Source organism: Falco rusticolus, chromosome 14 (genome assembly GCF_015220075.1).
Source record: "Falco rusticolus isolate bFalRus1 chromosome 14, bFalRus1.pri, whole genome shotgun sequence".
In the NCBI taxonomy this organism is placed as follows: Eukaryota; Metazoa; Chordata; class Aves; order Falconiformes; family Falconidae; genus Falco; species Falco rusticolus.
In genome coordinates, this window is record NC_051200.1 from 15,272,210 (window position 1) to 15,294,747 (window position 22,538).

The following is a 22,538-nucleotide window of genomic DNA, read 5'->3' on the forward strand; positions in this document are numbered from 1 at the left end:
CTGCCTGAGGCCCCGGGGCTGGCGGCGCCCCAACGCCCACCCGTGCCAGTCTGACCAGTACGGAGGTGTGTGTTGCCCATGCCCTCAGCAGACTGTGCCCGGGGGAGCTGGATTTTGGGGGGGGATGATGCTGCATCAAATCCTGTGATTCTCAGGAAGACCCGAAGTGATGGAGACAGTCCCTCCTCTTTCCTCCTTCAGCACGCACAGAGCGGTGGCGGAGCACAGGCCTTCCCTGGATGGCAAGCAGCGTTCTGGCCGTGCATGGGGGTCCGTCTGTCCCTGGGGGTCTGTCTGCGGAGCCCCTCCAAGGAGACGAACGCCCGAGGGAAGAGCATCCCAGCCCTGGTTTTGGAATGCCAGCAGCCACACACCCTGTTCCCCCCCCGGGGGTAGGAGCGATCTACCCAAGGAGACACGAGGGGACACGGGGCATCCCCACACGGTGTCGGGGAGGGTCAGGGTAACGGGGGGGGGGGGGGGGGCAGCCCGGGGGCACCTGCCCCGCTGCGGGGCTGGGGACAGCCGCGGCGAGGGGCGGCCCGGCCAGGAGAGGGGACCCGCCCCGCACGGAGGGGCAGCGGCGCCGCAGGGGCTGCGGGCGGCTCTCCGCGCCTCCGGGGGGGCGGCTGCTGGCGGGGCCGCCCGGGCCGCGCTCCCCCGCCGCCGCGCCGGGCCGGGGCCGCTGCAGGCCGCGAGCTGCCGGAGAGGGCGGCGGCCCCGGCGCGGCCATGTTGAGGGCGGGGAGCGCGGAGGCGGCGCCGGGGCCGCTGCGGGGCGCGGCGCCTCCTCGCTGCTCGCCGCCCGCCGCCGCCGCCGCTCCTCCTCGCCGCCCGCAGCCGCCGCCGGCGGGCCGCCCCGCTCCATGGCGACCCCCAGCCCCTGCATCGTGGTGAGTGCGGCCCCCGGCGCCGCCGCGGCCTCCCGCCGCGGGGAAGCCTGCCCGCCGCCGCCGGGCCGGGGGCTGCCCGAGGGGGTGTCTCCCGCTTTGCTGAGGGGAAGGGGGTCCCTCCCGCTGCCCCCCGCCTCAAATCCGGTGATCCGTGAGGGAGCGGGGCGGGCGGCGGGGCGCGTCCCTCGGCGGCGGGAGCCGCCGCCCCGCGGAGTCACCTTGAGGGGAGCCCCGGCCTCCCGGCGCCGGGCCCGGGGCTCCCCGCCGCGCCGCCCCCGGCCCCGGCCGCGCCGCTCTCCCTTCCCCGGGCGCCGGCGGGGCGGCTGCGCGCCCTCGGCCGCCGGGCATTGCGGGGCTGGGCCGGCGGCCACGGCGGGAGGCTCGGGCGGTTGAAGGCGGGGAGCGGCGGGGCTGCCGCCTCAGGGATGAAGGTGAAACAACTTCCCACCGCTCGCAGCCCCGCGCCGCTCAACTTCCTATTCCTGTTGCTCTCCGCGGCGAGCTGGGGAGGCACCGGCTCCCGGGCAGCCCCAGCCGCCGCAGCGTGCAGTTCGGAGGCGTTTGTGGGGGAAGAGCAGTCGGGGGGTATTTTTGCATCATCGCCGTATCTGCTAAGGCTCTTACAGACTTCATTCACCCCCCCCCTTCCCCCCTTCAAAGCTAGCGCCGGGTGCTCATGCGAGGCATGTGGTGTCTCACGGCTGAGGGCTGCGCCGGCCGCGGGGTTGTGCCTGTAAATCCTTGCAGTCAGTAAAAACCCCTGATAAAATCTGTAGGAATTCCCTACCAGATGCGGAAAGGAAGGTTCAAGAGACACGCTAGGTACAGGGATGGGTCTGAACCACAGGAAAATACCGTGTGTTTTGGGAAGGGACGTGTCTTACTCCTTCAAACACCAGCCCGCGTGGGACCCTCTGAGGGGCTGTTGTGGATGGGAGGGTGAAATACTCATGAAATTCCCACGGGAAATACTCATTAGGGTTTGCACACCAAAAAAAGACACCCCGTGTAAACTGTTGGCTGAGCACAGGCCAAGTAAGTGCTTCCTTGGGCACCAAAATGAGCTTGTGCCCTGCAAGGGCAGCGGTAGTCAGAATGGGCGCTTATAATGCCCGCCCTGGTGAACTGTCAGTAGCAAGCTTTGGTTTTCCCTCTGAATGTCTTAATTTCATTTTGCATGTAATAGCCTTCAGCTGCATAACCGGGGATTGAAGTAATTACAAAACGCAGATTGTCATTTTCAAGCTGCAGCAGGGTTAAGGTTCAGGGGAAGGTTGTCCTTGATGCTGTTGTGACAATATGCCCTGAACCTCAGCAATGTTTGGTGTAATTATAAACGTAAGTTAATCCCTTGTCCTAATTAATATACCCTTGCTGATATTACAGGCTGTTTCATACAGGGAGTTTGCCCGTGTGGAACAGGTTGCTGAATTAGGGCTTTCGTTTTCATATTCTGAGGGATCTTGAACACCCACGGTTTGCAGAGGGTGCTGAGAAGGCTTGCTTCACAGCAGCCTAACTTGTCGTGCTCGTGTAGCTGTCTTGTCTTGTCCTGAACGCTGGCTCGTGTGTTTTGTTGTGATTTGGTGTTGTGGAGATTTGGAAGATGTCTTGTGTCAAAACTCTGCTTGCTTAATTGCAGGTGCAGGTTTTGCATTACAGTAGGAAAATCAAAGGTGTTAAAAAGCACCTTAATTATTTTTTTTAATGGAATATAGAGATACACTGATGTGTCATAGCTTCGTTTTCCTGCTCTCTGATGTAGGAGTATGTTGTTAGGACTTAATTTCTTCTCCACATTGTATTGCAAGAGCAGCTCGTGGTATATCAAGCAAGTCTTGAGAACTGTAGGTTCTGTCAAATTACATTTTATGCTGTGTTCAGCGTGAGTAATGTTTTTATATATAGGAAGGGAAAATAAGGTGATCCTGATGAGCATAATGGGTTTGATAATTTACTGAATAAAGCAAAGGACGTGCAGTTTCTCACCACAGACTTTCTATAAGGCTTTGTAGAAATCTCACCTTGTTTCCTTTTCAGATTGGCGATGATGAACAAGGTTACGACCTGGACTTGTTCTGCATACCTAAACATTATGCAGATGATTTGGAAAAAGTCTATATTCCTCATGGGCTCATCATGGACAGGTTTGTTTGACTTCAGACAGTACACTGCTCCAGCTGATTCCATGACGCTGGAATAAACAATCTTCCAGTGATAGTTTTGCCACCTGGTGATTGTCTAAATAGATTACATTTAATCAGAGGCTAAGAAGTAAAAGTGCTAATTAACTCTTTCTTGTTTGGCTTCTAAGAGTTTTTACATTTGCAGTTATGCTATTGTTTGGAAATTTGTCATGATTTTTGAGTGAAATTTTATGGTGTGTAGCCATCTATGACTTTCTTTCCAGAGTTTCTTTGATGTTTTACCTTCTTAAAACCTAATGAGAAGATGTTACTTGTTGTGCCAGTTCAGTCTGAAAACAATTGTAGTCTCTTGAATGTCCTTAGAGTATTAATACAAGTAAATTATTAATCACATCATCGTAGCTTTTCTCATGTTCGTATGGTAGAGAAGTCATATCCAACTTTCTCTTACCTTCTGGGAAAGACATTATCTTCTGCAAATACCAATCTGTCACTTCTGTGGTTGCTGAAATCTGTGATGTGCTGTGGAAGTTTTATCTCATTTGGTCAGAAATGGGTGCATAAGTCTGTGAGGCATTTTTGGTTTACTTTGTGTTTGAAAGTTCCTAATTCCCTTTAAGAGAATGAACAACAAATTTGGTTGTTGGAGACACACAACCATTTAAGAGTGGTGCTGGGTGGAACTTCCTGGAGATCTTGTGAATAGGAATGCATCTGGATTTTGTGTGGTCCTGTTTGATTAGATATAATAAACATTCGTATAAAATGTGGGTTTTTTTTTAATATTGTAAAAACTTTGCACTGAAGGTCCATATAGAGGAAAAAAATTGGACAAAGCACATGTCGTTAAGTAATTGACGTAAAGTTTGTAATAGTAGGCTTTCTCTGAGAAACCTGCTGTCAGCTGGCACACAGTAAATACATACCATGCTTTCTAAAATGAATTGCAAGATAAATTTAGAAACAATGATTGCAGAAAAAAGGCACAGTGTTCTGTTGCTCTTCTTTGTTGGTATTGTATTTTGCAGTTAGGACAAATTTCTGGCATTCTAGCTTGGCTAGTTTAAACATAAACTCTTCAGTTTACAATTTGAGGTTTGTTTTTTTTTTTGCTCCTCAGTAAGGGCTACTGCGTTTTTGGTTGCGTTAGCTTACATCGCTCTGTGCATGGAAGCTGAGCCTGTCTTTTCAAAGGAGAAAACGCACCTTCATGTCGTGTATCTGGCAGTGAAACAGCTTCAGAGTGTTCAGATTTGCTTTGGCTGAGCGTGATGTATGAAAACAAAGGCGTTTGGCAGTGCTCCTGTTAGATTAACCTTGAAAAGCAAAACTTTGTTGACCAATAATGTGTAAAAGCGACAAGTAGTAGGCAAATATTTCTGAGCAAAGTGTGTTTCCAAGTTTGATGCATGTGTTTGCTACTGTTAGCAGTATAGAATGCTGCTGCTATAGTAAGCAAGTGAAATGTGATATGACAGCTAACTCTTTCTTGGTTTTGTACAGGACGGAGAGACTGGCACGTGAAATTATGAAGGGCATGGGAGGACACCACATTGTAGCACTCTGTGTACTCAAGGGTGGCTATAAATTTTTTGCTGATTTATTAGACTACATCAAAGCACTGAACAGAAACAGTGACAAATCAATCCCCATGACTGTCGACTTCATTAGGTTGAAGAGTTATTGTGTAAGTATCTCTGCAGTACCCTGCAATTTTTTAATAAATTTTACTAACTTCGAATTATTAACAGAGGTGGTTTAATATTGTTACTGTCAGAATGTACTAATATTAAACAAATAGTTAAGGGAATTAAGAGTCACAAGCTAATTTACTTTTCTCTACTTTATATTATGTAACCTGTTTTCTTTAGACCTTGATATCTCCACTGAACAGTAAAATCCTTGTGCAGAGCAGAGAGACCCTTTCCATGTCCTTTACTTGTTAAACAATTTCCTCTCGGCCCACTACTACAACTCTAAAGCTGTGGCTCTAGAATAATACTGAGGATACTCCTACAACTGTGGTTATAAAACTTCGATTTTATGAATTTTTATGTGGCTTAGACATCATTCATTGGACAGGAAGACTTGAAAGCTGCAAAAATTAGCTCATCTTTTGTTTGGCTTAACCAAACTATGAACAAAACTAGTTGTATTTGGCCTTGAAGAAATACTAGATTCATAAACCTACATTTGTAATTAGTGGCTGTTGAATGTGGCACTACCTTTTCAAGCCTGAGCTTAGGTTGCCTTGGGTTTACATTTTTGGAAAATAATTTATTTTCATTCTGAACACAAGGATTTAACTTTATAGGGAAATTGAACATTCTGTAACATGAGGCAATGTGTAAGTTTTATAGAAGGAAACATGAGGTTATGTTGTGTGGGTCAAAGGAAGAAGCAGATGTGTGTTAGTCCTGTATGCTTCCTGATTTACTGACAGCCTAGTCTCGTGTTTTCAGGATGGTATTTATGATTTGTTCGATAAGACCATCTGTAGCATGGAAATAATTACCTCTTTTGGTTTCAGTTTAGAGTGTTTGAATAAATTATTTTGTAAGGTTATGCTGTTAGTTCTTTCTCAGCATCTTTACATTCAAGCCAGCAGTATAGGCTGCATCTAGTAGTTGTAGACGAGTGCCTGTTTCAGTAGAAAAAACCAGAGATTACTAAATTGCAAACTCATCCTCGCCCTTAATTTCATTAAGCTGTGAAACTAGAGATGGAGTTATTTGCAGACATAGTTTGGACTGTCAAAGAATCAAAGAACTTCATAAATTCACGATCGCTGTTGAGTGATCCGTTAATATTTCATGGCCAAGCCCAGAACTGCACAGGGCTTTGGTCAAGTCCATTTGCAAGACGAGCAGCCCTGCCTGCCCGAGGCATACACGTGGCTGGCTGTCCAGGGGTTACCTGGAGACCACATTCACATTTGCTGAATGCAAGGCATTAGCCATGCTCTTTAACGAGAGGGCAAGGCTGGATAGAAAGGTTCATGGTTGTATCTCACAAGGAGCTCTCTGTGCTTGTGCACTGTATTTAAGTCAGTGGGTGAGGGCTGTTTGACACCCTTTCCTTCTGCTCTCCCCAAAAGATTCAGGCTCCTGCCATGTTTCTACTTAACCACTAAGCCACCACATGCCCATATTCTGCCTGTAAAAGCCACAACAGAAAGCTGAATGCCTCTATTAGAGTATAATATGTTAAAAATAGAAAATGATGACTCCCACCTTTTTTTTTGGTGAGGAAATTGTCTATCTGCTGCTTTCTTCAAGGAACACTTCCAATAACGTACTTGGCTTGTTTCAAAAAGCAATATAAAGACTACACCTTTTTACTCTCTCCACCTTCTGAGTGACTTGGAAAAAGCTATTGGAAAAATGGTTTGAAACACCTGAAAAAAACTGTTAAAATGCAAGGCTGCCTTCTTGTATGCATGTTTTCTTCACTGGTGTGTTAGGCATGCTTTGGTTCATTTCTTTACTACAGCTGCTTTTGTTTATTACTCCCCAGAACTACAATGCCTTGATATTATTAGGAGGGTGAGCAGGAAAATAGTTTTTATGGAAATTAAACGCCTGGTTTTGTAGTAAAAGAAGAGTAGATGAAAAGTGCGGAAATTTAGACAGAAAACTGTCTAAGCAGAATGTTTTCCTTGAGGTCTTGACTTTGGGGTTTTTGGTTTTGTCAGCCAATTCTATAAAAGAATGTTTTCTTGTTCTAGATGAGTGAGGAGCTCCTGTTACCTGATGCCTCCACTACAGTGTTTATGAGCATTCCATTTCTGTGGACTCTCTTAGGGGTTTACTAATATCCAGATTTATGTCCTTCAGATTCCTTAACTTGATAGACTGGATAAGATTGTCCTAACATGAACATGTATGTAACAGATTGACTAGGTCTTCCATCACTAATAGTTGTCAGAATGCTAAATCTGCTCTGTAGTTTTTATCTGTGCTTTACTAGGTGGAAAGATCTGCTTTTAGTGATGGGAAACCCATCACAAACTGTAACGGACAGTTGAAAGTGGAGCTAGCTCTCTTATCACCATCTTTGGATGCAATTACTAGATCATGCTGCCTGCCTTTACAGACTGGATAAAAGATGTTAAAAATACCCTGGTCCCATAAACAAAGCAGCTGAACTTGTGTAATGGATCTGAAATTGATGTAATTGAGATTCTATTCTTGTTTCAAACCAATCATTTAATATTTACAAGCGTATGGTTGGATGTGGGGTTTTTTGTGTTGCAATGCAAAGTTCATAGTGTTCTGCACCCAAAAATAATTCTCAAAGAATACTGACATGATCAAGCTGCGATTAAACTTTGTTTGGAACTCCAGCTTTCCGAGTCCTTACAGATGAATTTTAATGATCTGGCAAGCTGGTAAGAAATGAAAAGATAGTGTTTGTGAACAGACCCAGGTCTCAATATTCATGACAAACAGTTTATTTTGCTTGTGCTACAAGAAGAATGGCTTTTCACCAGCCTTCTGCATCGAAACTTGGAAATGAGCAGACGTTGCTTATGTAGTCATGAAGGGCAGCCAAAAGGCAATGGATGTGGTGCACTGTTGCTTGGGAAAATAGGGATTTTCAGTGGGGTACATGGTAAAGTCTGGTTAGGCTGGTTACGGCAGTACTCTGAAAGGTCTCTGTTAACCAAGCCTTGTAGCAAATACTGGAAGGAACTTAAAATGCCTTTTTAAAAGGTGGTCTTGGAGTCACTTGAGTCAAGAGTTAAGATTTTGTAAAGCATTCTTGTTTTCCAAGAATGGGGAAGCAGTTAAAACAGATCTAAACAGTAAAACTCTTCTGTGTTAAACTACCAAGTCTTACCAGTACTGAAATCAGAAATAATGCTCCTGAAGATCATTAAAACATTGCTTAATTATTAGACAAAGTTCTTTCCAATGGAATTCTGGTTACAGCCAGTGTCAGAAATTCTTTAACTTTTTTATCCTTTAATTGCTCAGCAGCTCAGCACCTGCATAGGAATGCAGGTTTATATGCCAATGAAGATTTATGTTTTGTGTTAAACAGTGTAGCAATTTGTGTGGGATTTGGTGAGAAGGGCAAGGAGAGTTTCTGTAGGTTAGGTGTTTTTTTCTCTGCTGCTGATCATCACACTTCAATATGTGTAATCCAAAGGTTTACAGTAACCTACAGTTTTGTGATGCTCTTGTTTGACTATGGTGTGTTGCTTTCTAGCCAAACATCATCAGGAACCTGATCTTACGCATAGACTGAGCAGTAAGAATCTGTCATCTATGCATGTAATTTTAACGGACCAAATACCTGAAACAACTTCTCCATCATTGATTTGTAAGGAATGATGTTTTTTTACATTATTCCGTGGAAGTGGGATGAAATCCCTGTTAGTGTAGGAATAGATAAAGAGAGAATCCTGTAACATAAGCAAGGAGAAGCTTAAAGAAGCTGTCCTTTAAGGTAGTTTTTAAGGTAGAGTGAACGCAGCAAATGTCCTTTAGCTTTATGAATGCAGTGCTTAAATGAATCAATTCTAGTGCTTGATCTAGCCAGTATCACAGGCATTCAGCAGCAGTGTGTATATCTATGGGGTCAAGCAGCAATCGTTTTGGACATCTTTGGTTTTGGACTTTTTCAACACAGTGACATCGATGCTGTTTGGTTTAGTTATTGTTTGCACTGTTACGGAAGCACTGAAACAGTTGGCTGTTTATCAAAAATGAATGTTCCGTATAGTAATGAAACATGGGAGTTCAAGTTATACCACTCTGAAATTACGCTGAACTAATGCTTTCTTTAAAGCAGTTGGGGTAGAACTGAAAAGATACTTTTTCTAATAAGTTTTGGCTTTTTTTTATGTTGCGTCATTGTAATCTTAAAAGGAAAGTATTTGTTAGTCTTATCGTCTGCTTTTATGTGCCTAGAGCTGTCGGCACTTCTTTATCCCAGATCGCCAACACCACTGTCCAAAGGATTTTAATACATTTTCTCTTTAGTATCAGCCCAGCGTTTACTTACTGTGTACTCGGTGTGTACCTCTCCCCATAATTTTTTTCCCCTCTATTGGGATAACATTTCTAAGTTTTGCCTACAATTCATATAGCATGAGTATCTGTCTTCATGTGACTGTAAAAACAGGAAGCTGTGTGTGGCTGTCGCTGTTCCCCTGTGGTCCCCTCTGTATTGCATCTGTAATTTCTGGGGTTTGGGAAGGAACTGCTGTTTTGCTGCATGTCTGCAGAGTTGTGTGCACGCTTGGGCTTCAAGCTGCGGCAGCAAAACAATACCATTTTTCTAAAAGGAAGATATGTGGTAAGGAGTTACGAGAATAAAGTTTGATAAGCAATAGTAACCTTTGACTGAAATGAAATTGTAGGATAATGTGGCTATGTGTAAGTAGTACAATAGTAAGCATGTCACATCTAACATGAACTGTGAGACACTGTCAAGGTTTAAAGTCAGTTGAATGACTTGAAGTAAACTGCAAAGATCTGCGAAGCACCCCTAGCAACTGGTTTTAACTTTCTTATATAAGCAGTTAATTACATTTTTATCAAAGTTTAGTTTTACTGAAGCAAAATGCTGTGCTGTAGTGATGGTGTTCCTATGTTGCTGTTCAATTAACTATAAGAAGTAATTTGGTTTGTTACCAATATTTTTGTAAACTAGGCAAACAAAAGCTTTTCTGGCTATTTTTCTGGTTTATATTTCTAAATACTAATCTGTGCCTTGTTTGCTGGTTATTCTTATTACTTTGTTATGATTGTTTGCTCTTATTCAAAGAGTAAGGCTTTCTATGTTACTTATTTTATTTTATATTAAGGCTTCAAACATTAAAGTTTAAAACGTAAATTACCAGCTATATAGCAGCATGCAGCTTTGAAAACAAAGTGCTTTTTGGGGGGGTCTTATTTCCATATCTGTAGGGAATGCATAGCAAATCATCTTTTTAGATACATATGTTTATGTAATGGTCACAGATGAGAGATGGTGCCTGCATTTATGCAGATCTGTTGTCAAATCTCAGTATTTCAGATTAAAGGAATACTGTCTTTGAATTTGATCACTTATAATTTCTTAGTTAATAAAGAGATGCTGTTGGTGCTGTGTTTCTGAAGACATTAACATTCACTGGCTATGTACTTTGTAGTTTTGATATTTACTGGAAGAAAAAATTATTTTCATTCTGGTAATGCTAATGCTCACTTTCCTCTTTCTTAGAATGATCAGTCAACTGGAGATATCAAAGTCATTGGTGGGGATGACCTCTCAACCTTGACTGGAAAGGTATGGCTCTTGGTATGTTTAAAACCACTAAAGAACCCACATACCTGCATGGTTTTAAGGCTACTCTTTTAGTGTGTGAAGCTTATGAAGTTAAAAAAGAACAAACACAGAAGAGTTTCATTTAAGTATTCAGCACTGTATACTAGGATTGTGGAGAAGCCCCACCAAAGCCATCAGTTTAGTCTGAACTTAAAATCGTCTTCACTGTCTTCAGTATCAACAAAGTTTTAGGAGATTTGGTTTTCTCCAGTGCCTGAGAAGAATAATCTTGTGTGGATTGTCATCTACAGACTACCTTTAAAAGACAGCAGCGTTATTTATTGGCTGTATTGTTTTGCTGAAGTAGTAAAGGGATTTTGTACTGCCGAGATGTCTGATGTGCAGCCCAGGTTAGGAACGGAGGTTGCTGTTCCAGGCAGCAATGAGAAGGAAATGCAGAATGTGAATTGGGAATCTGCTGTTCTCCAGTGACTCTGTGGAGATCATTGAGCTTGATTTCCAGGACTAAAGCTTCAATGCCTCCTGCTCTGTCAGAACACGTTACTTTCCCCTTCTCCTTACAAATACGTGATCTTTAAGGCACATATGTCTCAGTTCAATATGAAGGATGTAGGTATGACACAATTTTGTGTCTCTATAGTATGATACTCCTTGTTTCAGAAGAATACAAATTGTGTAGGCTGTTTACCTCTCTTTTGCATCCATCTAGGATTCTAAAAGCCCAAATAAAGACCCCTTTGTACACAGCATGAGCAGTTGAGGAGAATCTCATTGCCACCTAATTGTAATTAGAGCTTCAGAAATGTTTACTAGAATTCACTGTTACATGGTATGTTTACATGTACCATAAATGGTACAAATACTTAACTGCAACAAAAATTAGTAAATTATAGAGATTAACATATATAAGAAATGGCATATTGTCTAGATATTAATGGAGATTTTTCTTTTTCTTCTTTTCTTCCCACCAGAACGTTTTGATTGTAGAAGTAAGTATTATGTTTCACCTTGAAGTTCTAATGTTTGACTGGTAAGAGTTCTAATAGAAGTTGTTCTTAAGCCAGAAAACCTACAGTTTCTGGTTTCAAGGCTTCCAGCTTCTGATTTCAGGCTTGAATTTTAAAAGTGGGCTCTGATTTAGAAATTATCTGTGGTTTAAATTCTCAAATTGCATTCAGCTGCTAAATTTAACAAGGAAAATATCCATATAAAATTGTTTGCATTTGCTTTCAGTTTGCTGGAATTCTGTCAATTCTAAAATGACTTTTATTTTTTTTTTAAGTAGCCTGAACAAAGTGGTATTAAGCATATTATTGTTTTGGGTTTATAACAGCAAGGTAGAAAATTAAACTGCAGGGGTAGAAAGAGGTTCTTAGTAGGAATATCCTAAAATACATGAAAAACAGATCTAAGCCCAGTGTCCCCGTGTGTAATTTTCTTTAGAGAATAGTGACATAGAATACGCTAATTCTTAAGGAGTGTTTTAACAACTGCTAAATTCCCATTCCTCTCTCTTGTCATAGTTCTGTGCATGATACCAGGTACGATATACCTCAGTTTGATTTCCTAGTAGGTACTGTTGGTTAATTCTTGAAAGTTTCATACCGCTTTCTCGGTGGACGGTGTTGCTTATGTTCCGCAAGTACATGAGTATTGCTTTAACAATGGATGTTCTTGAGTAAGATTGCCAATTTCAGGATGGGGAAGTAGCAGCAGACAGGAAGAATAGACGTGCAATCTAATAATGTCTTAAGGCTCCAAATAATGGAAGTGGCTTGTTTATAAGTAAAAAAACCAGCCAGGGCAACTGATTCAGCAGCTGAGGGGAAGGATGTTTCCCCTCATAAAATGTGTTTTTTATGTATGGTTGGTTTTGGATATTTTTTTTAATTTGAGAAGGTTATATTATTCCACAGGAAGCACATTCGGTTCCAAAACTCCTACCAAAATAGTATGTATACAGCAGTCATCTGTGTGACCAGTGGTGTCCTTTGAAGTATATTTTGCTTCAGATAGGCAGATGTGTTTAATTATGTATCTGCTCCATTTCAGATGAATGTATGTCTTTAATGTCCCAGACAGCTAACTAGGTTAGTTTCTCATTTGTTCGGTGAATCATCTTCCAGTGATTTGTCTTATACACTGTCAAACATGAATCCTTTTACCAATCACCTGTGTTTGGTGTGTTTTAACTGTCAAACAATAAAAATGCACATTTATTGTAGGCTTAGTATCTTGTGCACCAGAGCACCAGGCTTTTCTATACTGCATCCCTTTAATGTGCAAAAAGATCTGTACAAAATGGAGATTCGCCTCCAATAAACAGATAATCACACAATACAAAATCAGTAATAGGTTCTGTTTTTATTTTAGAGCGTGGAAGTAGCTACTTCTGTTTATTCACCAACTTTTATTTTTATCTGGATATCTGTATGTCTTTAACTTTCCTTGAGTTTATAACCATGATTAAAAGCATTAATTGTTAAAGGTGGTATTGCTGACGGGTGCTCTGTTGAGTTTTTTGTTTGATTTTTATTTTAATTGGGAGTCATGGGAAAATAAGCTGAAAAGAGGACATTGCTGCTTCTGTGTTACCTCCTTCACTTCAAATAGATTTGATTTCAGACTAGGGTAAGGACTGTCCCTCTAAAGGCTGTGTGATTATTGGAGTGCAATTGAGGAGTCCATTTCTGTTACTTCAGTTGTAAGCCATATATTCTTCTTTTTTTCTGCTTATATGTGCAGTGGATGGGATTAAAATGATGTGTCAAAATTAATTTTACTGTGTTTGAGTATAGACTTTAGAACTGCATCCTGATATTCCCAGTGCAGTTTCTTTGGATGTTTCTTGGAACTGTAATGTAAATTACGCTCCTTTTTCTTTAATTGCAGTAATGGGTTGTTCTGCCTGTTTTCCCTTGTTAGTTTTCTTGCTGTTGCATGCATCTGTCTCTGAGCTGAATGGGAAGACTAATACTAATTTTATCATATTCAAATGAAACATTGTTTGTCTAATAGCTACAAGGAGCAAGCCATAAAATCTACAAAAGGAGCCAAGAAGGTCATAGTTCAGTAACTTTCAATGTCATAGTTGTCCAGAACAATTGAGAACTGTTGTTAATTTGTGTTATCACTTTACGGAGCACAGTTGTATAAGCACAATATGGTGTTACATCTCACCTGTCCTTGATTTCGAACAGTATCTTGGCATATTTTCATGCTATTGTGGATGAGCAATTTCTGTGGTAGAAACTTGAAAATGTTACTCTGACATGTTTAATACTCTTTCTTACATGGGTTTTTTATTTTCAGGATATAATTGATACTGGTAAAACAATGAAAACGTTGCTGTCTCTACTTAAGCAATACAATCCAAAGATGGTGAAAGTAGCCAGGTATATTTTTAATGATGATTATTTGTGCTGTATTTCACCTTAAGAAGGACACACAGTGTTAAAAAAAAAAAAAGAAAAAAAGAAAAAAAAAAAAATAGAATACATTTCCGTGGAAGAGCAACAGGAGGAAACATTTCTGCGGGAGTCCTATATGATGTGATTTGTTGGAGTTTAGTATTTGTTTAAACTCGAAAAGTACTTTTCCTTCTTATGAGAACATGTATTCGTTAAGGCTGGCGAAAACACTATTTCCAGTCTTATTGCTGGAAGCATTTCAGTGCTTCAGAAGGGGATAGTTTGTGCATGCCAGGTACATGTCTTGCTTTATCATGTTACGGTAAGATTTGTGGAGTCCAAGTTAGATTTAGAAGAAATTAAATCTTTTGGACTTTAAAAAAAAAAATCCTTTCAAGTTGGTAGACGTATTTTCAACACAAATTTAGTTCATAAATGCAGACTTTTACTAGAGAAGGGGATAAAAACAATCAGTCACATATATGTAGTATCTATCCAAACATGTTCATTTGTGCTTGCGCTATCTACAATTTCAGTGGACCGCAGTGCTGTGCAATATACCTGTGCAATGGAGACCTTTTTTTAGTCTGCCTTCTTTAATTGTAGAATTAAATTGGTTTGCACACCAGCATTACTGTTTGTGTAGTGTGCATAGTGCAGCTAAGCTTTAGAGGTCATTCTGTGAGAGTCACCCAGCCATATGCTCTTCCAGGCTTTTCTACTTAGTTACATCTTTAATCAATTAGTTTCAAAACATTTTATAATTAAATAACTTACAAGCAACAAGAAAGGTTGAGAATAATACTATATTATTAACCAACATGAGCATTCTTCCTACTTCTTTTTAAATTACATCTTTTGCACTGCTATGCTGTGGCGGTGTATTTTACAATAAAAGCATAATGATTGTTGGGGATTAGAAATAAAGCAGAGCTGTATGTAATATCTGGTCGGTTGTGTTGCCATAACAATGTCAGAGCAGTTGTTAGACATACGAGAACAGCTTTTCTTGCTGATAATCTGGAGGTGACCTGCTGAAGGTGAGGTTCTTGAGGATTTCTCCCTGGCCAGATTAAGTGTTTTTTAAATACTTTTTGCTGAAAAGTGTCCTAACACTGCAGTGAATATCACAGGTACGATAGAGTATGAGCAAAGTCCAGTTTCCTATTGTTTGAACCTGTTGCAGTAATGTGGGTCTGCCAAAGACCTGTGCAGGTAAACATGATCATTCCAGATACTCTTCAGGGTGATGTTCTTAGTTACTTCACTTGACTCTCATCTCTTTTTTTTTTATTATTATTTTTGGGTTTTTTTAATTTCTTTCTCTCTGACAATTAAGCAGTTGTAGCAGGGAGGTGTGAGTTAATGCTAATATGACTTTGGGGTGTCTTTGATCAAATCCTACACCAATTTTCAAAGATTAAGTCTCACAACTAGAAGTTTCAAGAGACTTGTCTAAAATTGAAACTGTGACTCTGACAAATGAAGAAGTCCTACCTTCAGGAGTGATCCAGCAGGGAAGATCTGTGCTTAATGCACAGACTTATGCTGACCTCTGTCATTCCACTCAGCCATTGACCATGCTTGCTTTTCCTCCCAAAGTCTCTGTATCTCAAAGACAGACACATCAGGCCTGTGGGGTTGACTTCTAAGAGGTAGAAGTGCTCAACTGAAAAATGAGCAAATCAAACTAAACTAGCAGGGCATTTTTCTCTGCTGCAGTACCCTCAACTCTGTGTCTCCACGATTTTTTTTACACCTCTGACTATTAGTTCTGGAAAAGTGGAGCTGGTTTGTATCACCTGATCATCAGAACCACTTAGATTTTCTTTATGGGATAAGTAGTACTGCCAGTGAGAAACAGTTGAGGGCATGTTGGGCAAGTACAATTAAGGTTTCATTTAAGCAGCTGAACTTTTGTTTCATACTGATGCTTTTGAAAAGAGCTCAGTTGGTCTGTCCAGATCCCAAGTTGTTGCCACTGTACATATAGGCAAAATTGTGTCTGAAGTTCTTAACACACATAAAACCCCATTAAGTCACTCTTCACAATGAAAAACCATCCAGGTCAGTATCTCCTAGCCTCTTCCTTGCCATAACCTGTTAGTTATCCTTTAGGCTGTGAACTGTTCGTGGGTCTAGGAAGTGTTGATTTTGTCGTTATGATGAGCTGTACCTGCAAATAAAATAATAGTTTAAAATATGCGTAGTTATGCTTTGTTACACACACTTAGGCCAAATTCATCTTGTCTGTCATTGAAACAGTCTCATATATTTGTACCCAGTGCTTTTCCATGTTTCAGTTTTACATTGGTTTTATTTGACAGTTTGTTGGTAAAAAGAACTCCTCGAAGTGTGGGATATCGGCCTGACTGTAAGTAACTTTTTGACAAACATTATTAATTTTTAAAAGTATGTCAGTGTATTGTGTACCCTTTGGTCAGAGTCCAGGGATGTTCCAAACAAGCTTTCACTAATGAAAAATTGATAGATTTTGCTCTTACTTAGGGAATTTAAGTATTTGGAATGTATTTTGACAGAGTTAATCTGGATTTGGTCTGATGCTTTTTCTTCTTAACTTCCTGTAACATTTTACTATACGAAAAGCAAACTTTGATATTTTGGTCCAGGTTACACCCTTTTCATGTGCAGATTTTCCCAGCTGCATGTAGTCAAATGCTTTGGGTAGCAGAATCTGCTGGATTCACCTTTGACGCTTTTGAGAGTGATTTGAGTGCCTAAACCTAGCCACCTCCTGCTGTTTGGATGTCCCCAGGAATATTGGAGGACTGCACGGGGTAGCAGGTCTGATAAAAGTTTACAGTGATAAGAAGCCTAAATTGGCACAGAGTTGGTTATGTCTAGGCATCTGAATTACTCCCTTCTTGTCTTCTCCTGTCTGTCCCAAGACCATAAAGAAAATAATAGCATCCACAGCAGGCAGTTGGACCAAAGTGACGGCTTCTCCTGCCTTGGGAAGGGCTGTGTGTTTTAACCCTGTTCCAGAGGCTGAATTCCTGTTAATCTAAGCCATGTACTTTCACTATGGAAGTGGAGTGAATTTAGCAGCAGAATCGCATCCTCTTCTTCCTCCTTTTCAATGTTGTACAATAGTCTGGAATGAAGTTTTTCAATGCCTTAAAGCTTAATTGAGGTGTTCCCCCTCAGTCAAGGATGCTCCTCATTCCCGAGATCTTATTATAGGCTTAGCTGGGCTAATGGTCTGCCTTTTGAGCATCTTGCAGCAGATGACTTGTTTTGCCATCTGTCCACAGAGGCAACCTGTTCAGTGCAGGACACGTGAGCTCTGAAGGAGGAGACAACAAGGCAGTAGTGGCTGGGCCTCCATTTTGTCCCTGTATTGCGAGGCCAGGTAGATGCTAGACATCACTTTAAAATTTTTCCAAAAGCACGCACAGCCTTTTATTTGAGCGGTACAGTTTATCTCCCTGTTTTCCTTACAGACCCTCGTTATAGCCAGGGAGAGGAAAAACTGCACAGATTTCCTGTGCTCAGGTGTCTTTGATTATAGCATGAGGGGAGAAAGCCGTTTGGAAATTTTATATTTTATGTATGTAATATTTTTTGGTCATTTTATAGTGTGTGTGGACAGGTTGGGCTGATAACTGCCTGACCACCCACGAACTGTCCTGCTAAAGCTGTTCAGATAATCTATGGAATAGCTGATGTCCTCGTCTTAGGCAGCTTTTCTGGGAGGAAAAAAAACCACAGCCAAACACAAAAAACCACCCACCCACCTGTTACTGAAACCTGCAAGTGACTCCATAAAGAACAGAGCGCTCTTTGCTCTTCACCATTCTCTGTACCATGGAATCAGCATCTAAGATGTGCTCTAGCAACCGCAGTATGTTCCTGCATACCAGGCCATTGCCTGCAAGTCGCACGAATGGAGTCCATCTGGGCAGTTACTCAAGGGCAAAGGATGGGTTTTCCTGCAATAACTGGTTCTGACGTTTACGTTATTCTGTACTTTCCCAGCCCTTCACAGAAAGTCCGGTTGGGCTTGCACATCCATAGCTTTGAGGAGCTGATGACTGAACCTGCCTCCTCATGATGCCTTCGGGTACCCTTCCTGCAGCCTGAGGCGCAGGTCCAGCTCCCAGGAGTGCTGCCTTTTAAGTGATGCTGGGTCGGGGGGTGACTTGTGCTGTGCTCACCAGTTCCATGGCTTCTGTACTGGCATGTCAAGCATCTAGGAAGTCCGGGAATTGGCTCTTTTTGTATGTATTTGCGAAGTTGCAGGAAATTTTCAAGGAATTCTACGTTCTGATAACAATACCCTGTCTGTAGATTTAAGTGCTTCCATTCATTTCTTGCAGAGTGCATGCTAGCACCATGCTGCTGCGTGGGAACCAATAAATACAGCCATTTAATTTTGCTTTAGTTGATAAATGAAATCAACAAAGTAAGTTAAAATTTTAAAATAGCGTGAACTTAATCTGAGCATGCCCGAGTGAAAGAAATAAAACGAGTTAGGATGGTCACATATCTGTAAAATTCCAGATTGTCTGTATAAAAAAAGTCTAGTGAGCTCTAGGAAGTTCTTCTCTAACATACTGGTGACTTAACGGTCTTTTTCAGTTGTTGGATTTGAAGTGCCAGACAAATTTGTTGTGGGATACGCCCTAGATTACAATGAATACTTTAGAGATTTGAACGTAAGTAATTTTTCCCGTATGTTTTTGTCCATTTAAAACTAGGGAGGAGGAAGGAAGGGAAGTCTCCTCACATCACACTCCCTCCTCCTCTGTAAATCACACCTCGTGTGCAAATCTGTTCCGTTGGTGGTGCAACGATGAGAACAAACCCTAGAGCAGCAGGACAGTGTTTTGGAGCTTTTATGAAACTTTATTTTGCTGCATGCAGAATGGAGGCTACACATCTCCTGTCAACTGTGAAATAATGCAAAGCTTGTGTGAAGTCTCTTACCTTACCAGATGTCTGCAACAAATAAGTGCATTTCCTTAGTGATGGAAGAGTTAGAGAAGAGACACCTTGGAAGTTAAGAGGGGGTTGCTTTTTATCCTAAGTCATTAATTCTTCATCTGGGTCTCGCCAGCAGACATGGGGAGGAGAAAGAAGGCAATGCTGGGATTTTTAGACAAGAAAAGGCTTAAATTATTCTGCATAAACAGTATCACAAGATTTTCATACTGAAATGTGTATGGTACGCTTTTATTTTTGTCAGAAACACATTATTGAATACGGATGTAAAACACTGGTCTCTTTCTAACAGGATCTTTTTATTTTATTTTGTTTCAGCATATCTGTGTGATCAGCGAGACAGGGAAGCAGAAGTACAAAGCATAAAAGCATAGTTCAAGTGCTATGACAACAGAGCTTTGAAATGTTTTGTTTACTGAGTCCTATCTTTCACAGGCTTCAACTCTGGTACACCAGCTAAAATTGTAGAATGCCCCAGCCTCATTGTCATATGCTTACTATAATTTATTGCATGTACAATATAAGAGCTCGTCTTGTTCATTTATATTTTAGAAATGTAAACAACTAGTGCAATTCTGCACTCCTTATTTTGATTTGCACTATGACTCTACCGACTATTGCTGCCCCTGGTTGGGTTGTGCTGTTTGTGAGCTTCGGAGTCTAACTCTTGCAGTGGTAAATTGCTTAAACCTCATCAACCCAGAACTGAAATAGTTCAAGTACTGTAAATGTCAAACATTTTATGATAGGGAAGTCTATTAGTAATATTTTTAAAATCTGTAATTTAAGTTTTATATTTTAATGCACAAATGTGATTGTGATTAATGGATAGTTGCACCTTTGGGTGTTATAAAGCATGAGGAGCAGCCAGTTACAGTATCTGTAATCTCCAATGAGCTCATTCAAATCTCCTGGAGTTGCCTTATTGCTGTAAAGGAAGTCTGGGTGAAAAATATCTCTCTCTCTCTCTTTTTTTTTTTTTTTTGTTATTTTTATTTAAAGGAGATGGAATGACAAAACAGAATGTTTAAACCTAGTTTTAGTTGAGCTGCCTGTTTCTGTTAGGTTTTTTTTTTCTTTAAAAATCTCCCATCAGTCAGTGGAATTGCCTTTTAAATTTAAACAATTTTAATATATTTGTGAAAAAGTATTGTAATGTTTACTTTATAAGATCTACAAAACAAAGTACTTTAAATAAAGGCTGTCTCTTTAAAATAAGCCCCATATATCTATGCCACTCATTCTGTATATTAAAGTGCTCTTGACATTTTCTTCTCAGTAATATTTTTCAGAAGTGTTTCTGAACAGTGAAGGCAGACTCTACATTTGTTATCTTTGTAGAGCTTTTGGTTAACATTATCCTGTCTATAAGAGAGATGATAAAGTGCTGAGGGAATACTGAAACACTTGCGTATTCCATAACCAAACTAGATTTCAGAGAAAATGGTGTAAGCACTGTCCTCTGTTCTGTTTTGGCAAAAATAAAGAGTGGAGACTGTATGTTTATTAAAGACATACACATGGAAAAATCCCCACCTACAACCGTTTTGTAAGTAATCGTTTGGCTTCATTTCATTAACACCTCTCTTCGTGTTGAGTTTAATTCAAAACGTGGCAGCCAGTCTCACACCTTGTCCTTGTGCTGTGCTTTGTGGTCTCTTGTCTCACAGGGTTCTTGTACTTCTGCGCGTGGATTCTTCCACTGTACGCTCAGATTTAACACTGCTCAGTGCTTAATACGTAATGAACTTTTTACCAGCCTGTTTTGAAAGATTTTTTTCTGTGGTTTTGAAGTTTGAGCCATGTTTCTGTGCTTTTCAAAGTACTGCATGTTGTCCGTCCATGGTGTGCTCAGTTACAGCTGTAGTAGTTAGTAGCAGACCTACAATATGAATAACTCACCCATTGTAATTTAGATCAAATGACCACAATCTATTTGTAGGAGATCTATTCGTAAATCAAAATTCTCATTAACAAATATCAGAACACTGGTTGTGATTATACTATACTTTTGCGATGTTATAATGTTCCAAAGAGCTTATTTTACCTAAATGCACTACAAAGACTGGTGGTATTTATAACGCTGTTTGTGTTTATGCCTTTCCAAGAACCTGTACTGTCCCTGGGATGACTTGTTGCAAAAACGTATGATGCATCTCTAAGAAGAGGAAACACAAAAGCAACATAGAAACGTGTAAACCCACTCGAGAATTACTACATCTGCTGAAGTTTTCATTAGTTCTGGTTGAACTTAAGTTCTAATCTTAAAAAGTAGCGTTTTCTTCAACCTTCTTACTAGGTCCTATTTCACAATGTGTTTTAAAATAAATTCATGGCATCTAGAGGTTACACTAGAGAGGTCACTGAAAAGTACCCATTTCCACATGAAAATAGTGAGGATTGGTGATAGTTGATGTCTTTTAGGATTAAACTCGTAAATTAGTCTATCCTGAAATGTTTTCTTATCTTGGGCAGGATGGTTATTCAGATGCTGTGATTTGGGAAAGGGAGGAGAGGTTGAGTCATCATAACAAGTGCTTTAGCTTGTATGTATTCCATATACAAATACTGTATTCCACACAGCTGGAGTGGGGAAATGACTGGTCTGTGGGGTCAGGGGTAGGAACTGCGTGGAGGTGTGCACATGGTGGAATCACAGAAGAGGCCGGGGAAGATACTCCTGAGCTACACTGACCTCGGGAGCGATGCTGCAGGAGCCCAGGTCCGCCTCCCAACAAACCTCACCCGTGTCCCACGGAAAAAGCCCATTTCCACATTTCGAACGCTGGGGAACAGACACTCCCCTGCCCCTGCCTTCACACAGGCGCTTGTCAGGTGAAGCGTGTCGCCCCAGAGGGACTCCTCGTTCAAAAGCTTTTGTTACTTTCTATGAAAATTGTTCGGAGGAAAAGTTACACACAGGCGACAACAGTTCTAACATATTGCAGCCTTTTACAGCACCTGTGCTGGCGCTACAGGAAGATAAATTCTTACTTGAAAAAAGTTGAAAATGCAGTTGTTACTTTTAATTCAGTAATTTCGGTTAAAAGACTGGGGTTTTAGTCACACCTTTGCAAGTTAAATGCCAGCTTTATGCAACCCAGATGTATATTGTTAAAGCATTATGAAAGCACAGAGAAAATCTTGTATTTGAACGTTTATGTGGCATTTGAAATTCATTATGGTTCCACATTTTATGAATCACAAATGTATGCTGGAAAAATAATTTTGAATATTTATAGGCTTTGCTATACTGTCTCACCCTGTGACATCTGGCATTTCTGTACATTGTGATAATTCTCGCCTGCCGCATGCCACTGGCGCTGCCTGGCTGGTGCCGCAAATATGTAGCTCTGGGTTGGAGTGTTTATTCTTCGTGTTTTAAATTCACGCTGATCAGAATCTAAAGTGCTCCAGAGCGAGCTGGGAGATGTGGTGGGAAGTCTCTCTGTGACCTGAGCTGGCCGCTCACTTGGGGGGGGGGGGGTGTGTGGTGTGTGAATCCCGGTTTTGAAAACTGAGGCAAAAGGAGGATCTTTAAGTTGCCTTGTAATTGTATATCCTGACTGATTAAATGTTGGTTGTGTTTCATTGTCTGTTACGCTCTGAAAATCCTGTCAAGCATGCACTAAGCCGGCAGCGAGGATCTGACGCTGCTTAGAGGGAGCTGGTTACAATTCATTAAAGGACTGTCTGCCGTGTCTGGCTGCTTTTAATTCCCACCCAGGTTGCACCTTGCAAGATCAGATCTCAACTGTATGCATGCACCTTTATAAGCAAATGAGACATGACGGTGGTCTTTTTTTTCTTTTCTTTTTGTAGTGTTTAAGGACTTAATTTCAC

At 41.2% G+C, this 22,538-nt stretch overlaps 1 protein-coding gene across 1 annotated transcript; it reads left to right on the plus strand.

Moving 5' to 3' along the window:
* The first annotated feature begins 814 nt into the window (after window positions 1-814).
* HPRT1 (hypoxanthine phosphoribosyltransferase 1) lies at window positions 815-22,286 on the plus strand. The gene is made up of 9 exons (XM_037408269.1): window positions 815-892; window positions 2,933-3,039; window positions 4,543-4,726; window positions 10,255-10,320; window positions 11,292-11,309; window positions 13,633-13,715; window positions 16,058-16,104; window positions 18,333-18,409; window positions 19,014-22,286. Exons 1-9 carry the CDS (start codon window positions 866-868, stop codon window positions 19,059-19,061), a joined length of 657 nt encoding a protein of 218 aa, XP_037264166.1. The 5' UTR covers window positions 815-865; the 3' UTR covers window positions 19,062-22,286.
* The last annotated feature ends 252 nt before the right edge of the window (window positions 22,287-22,538 follow it).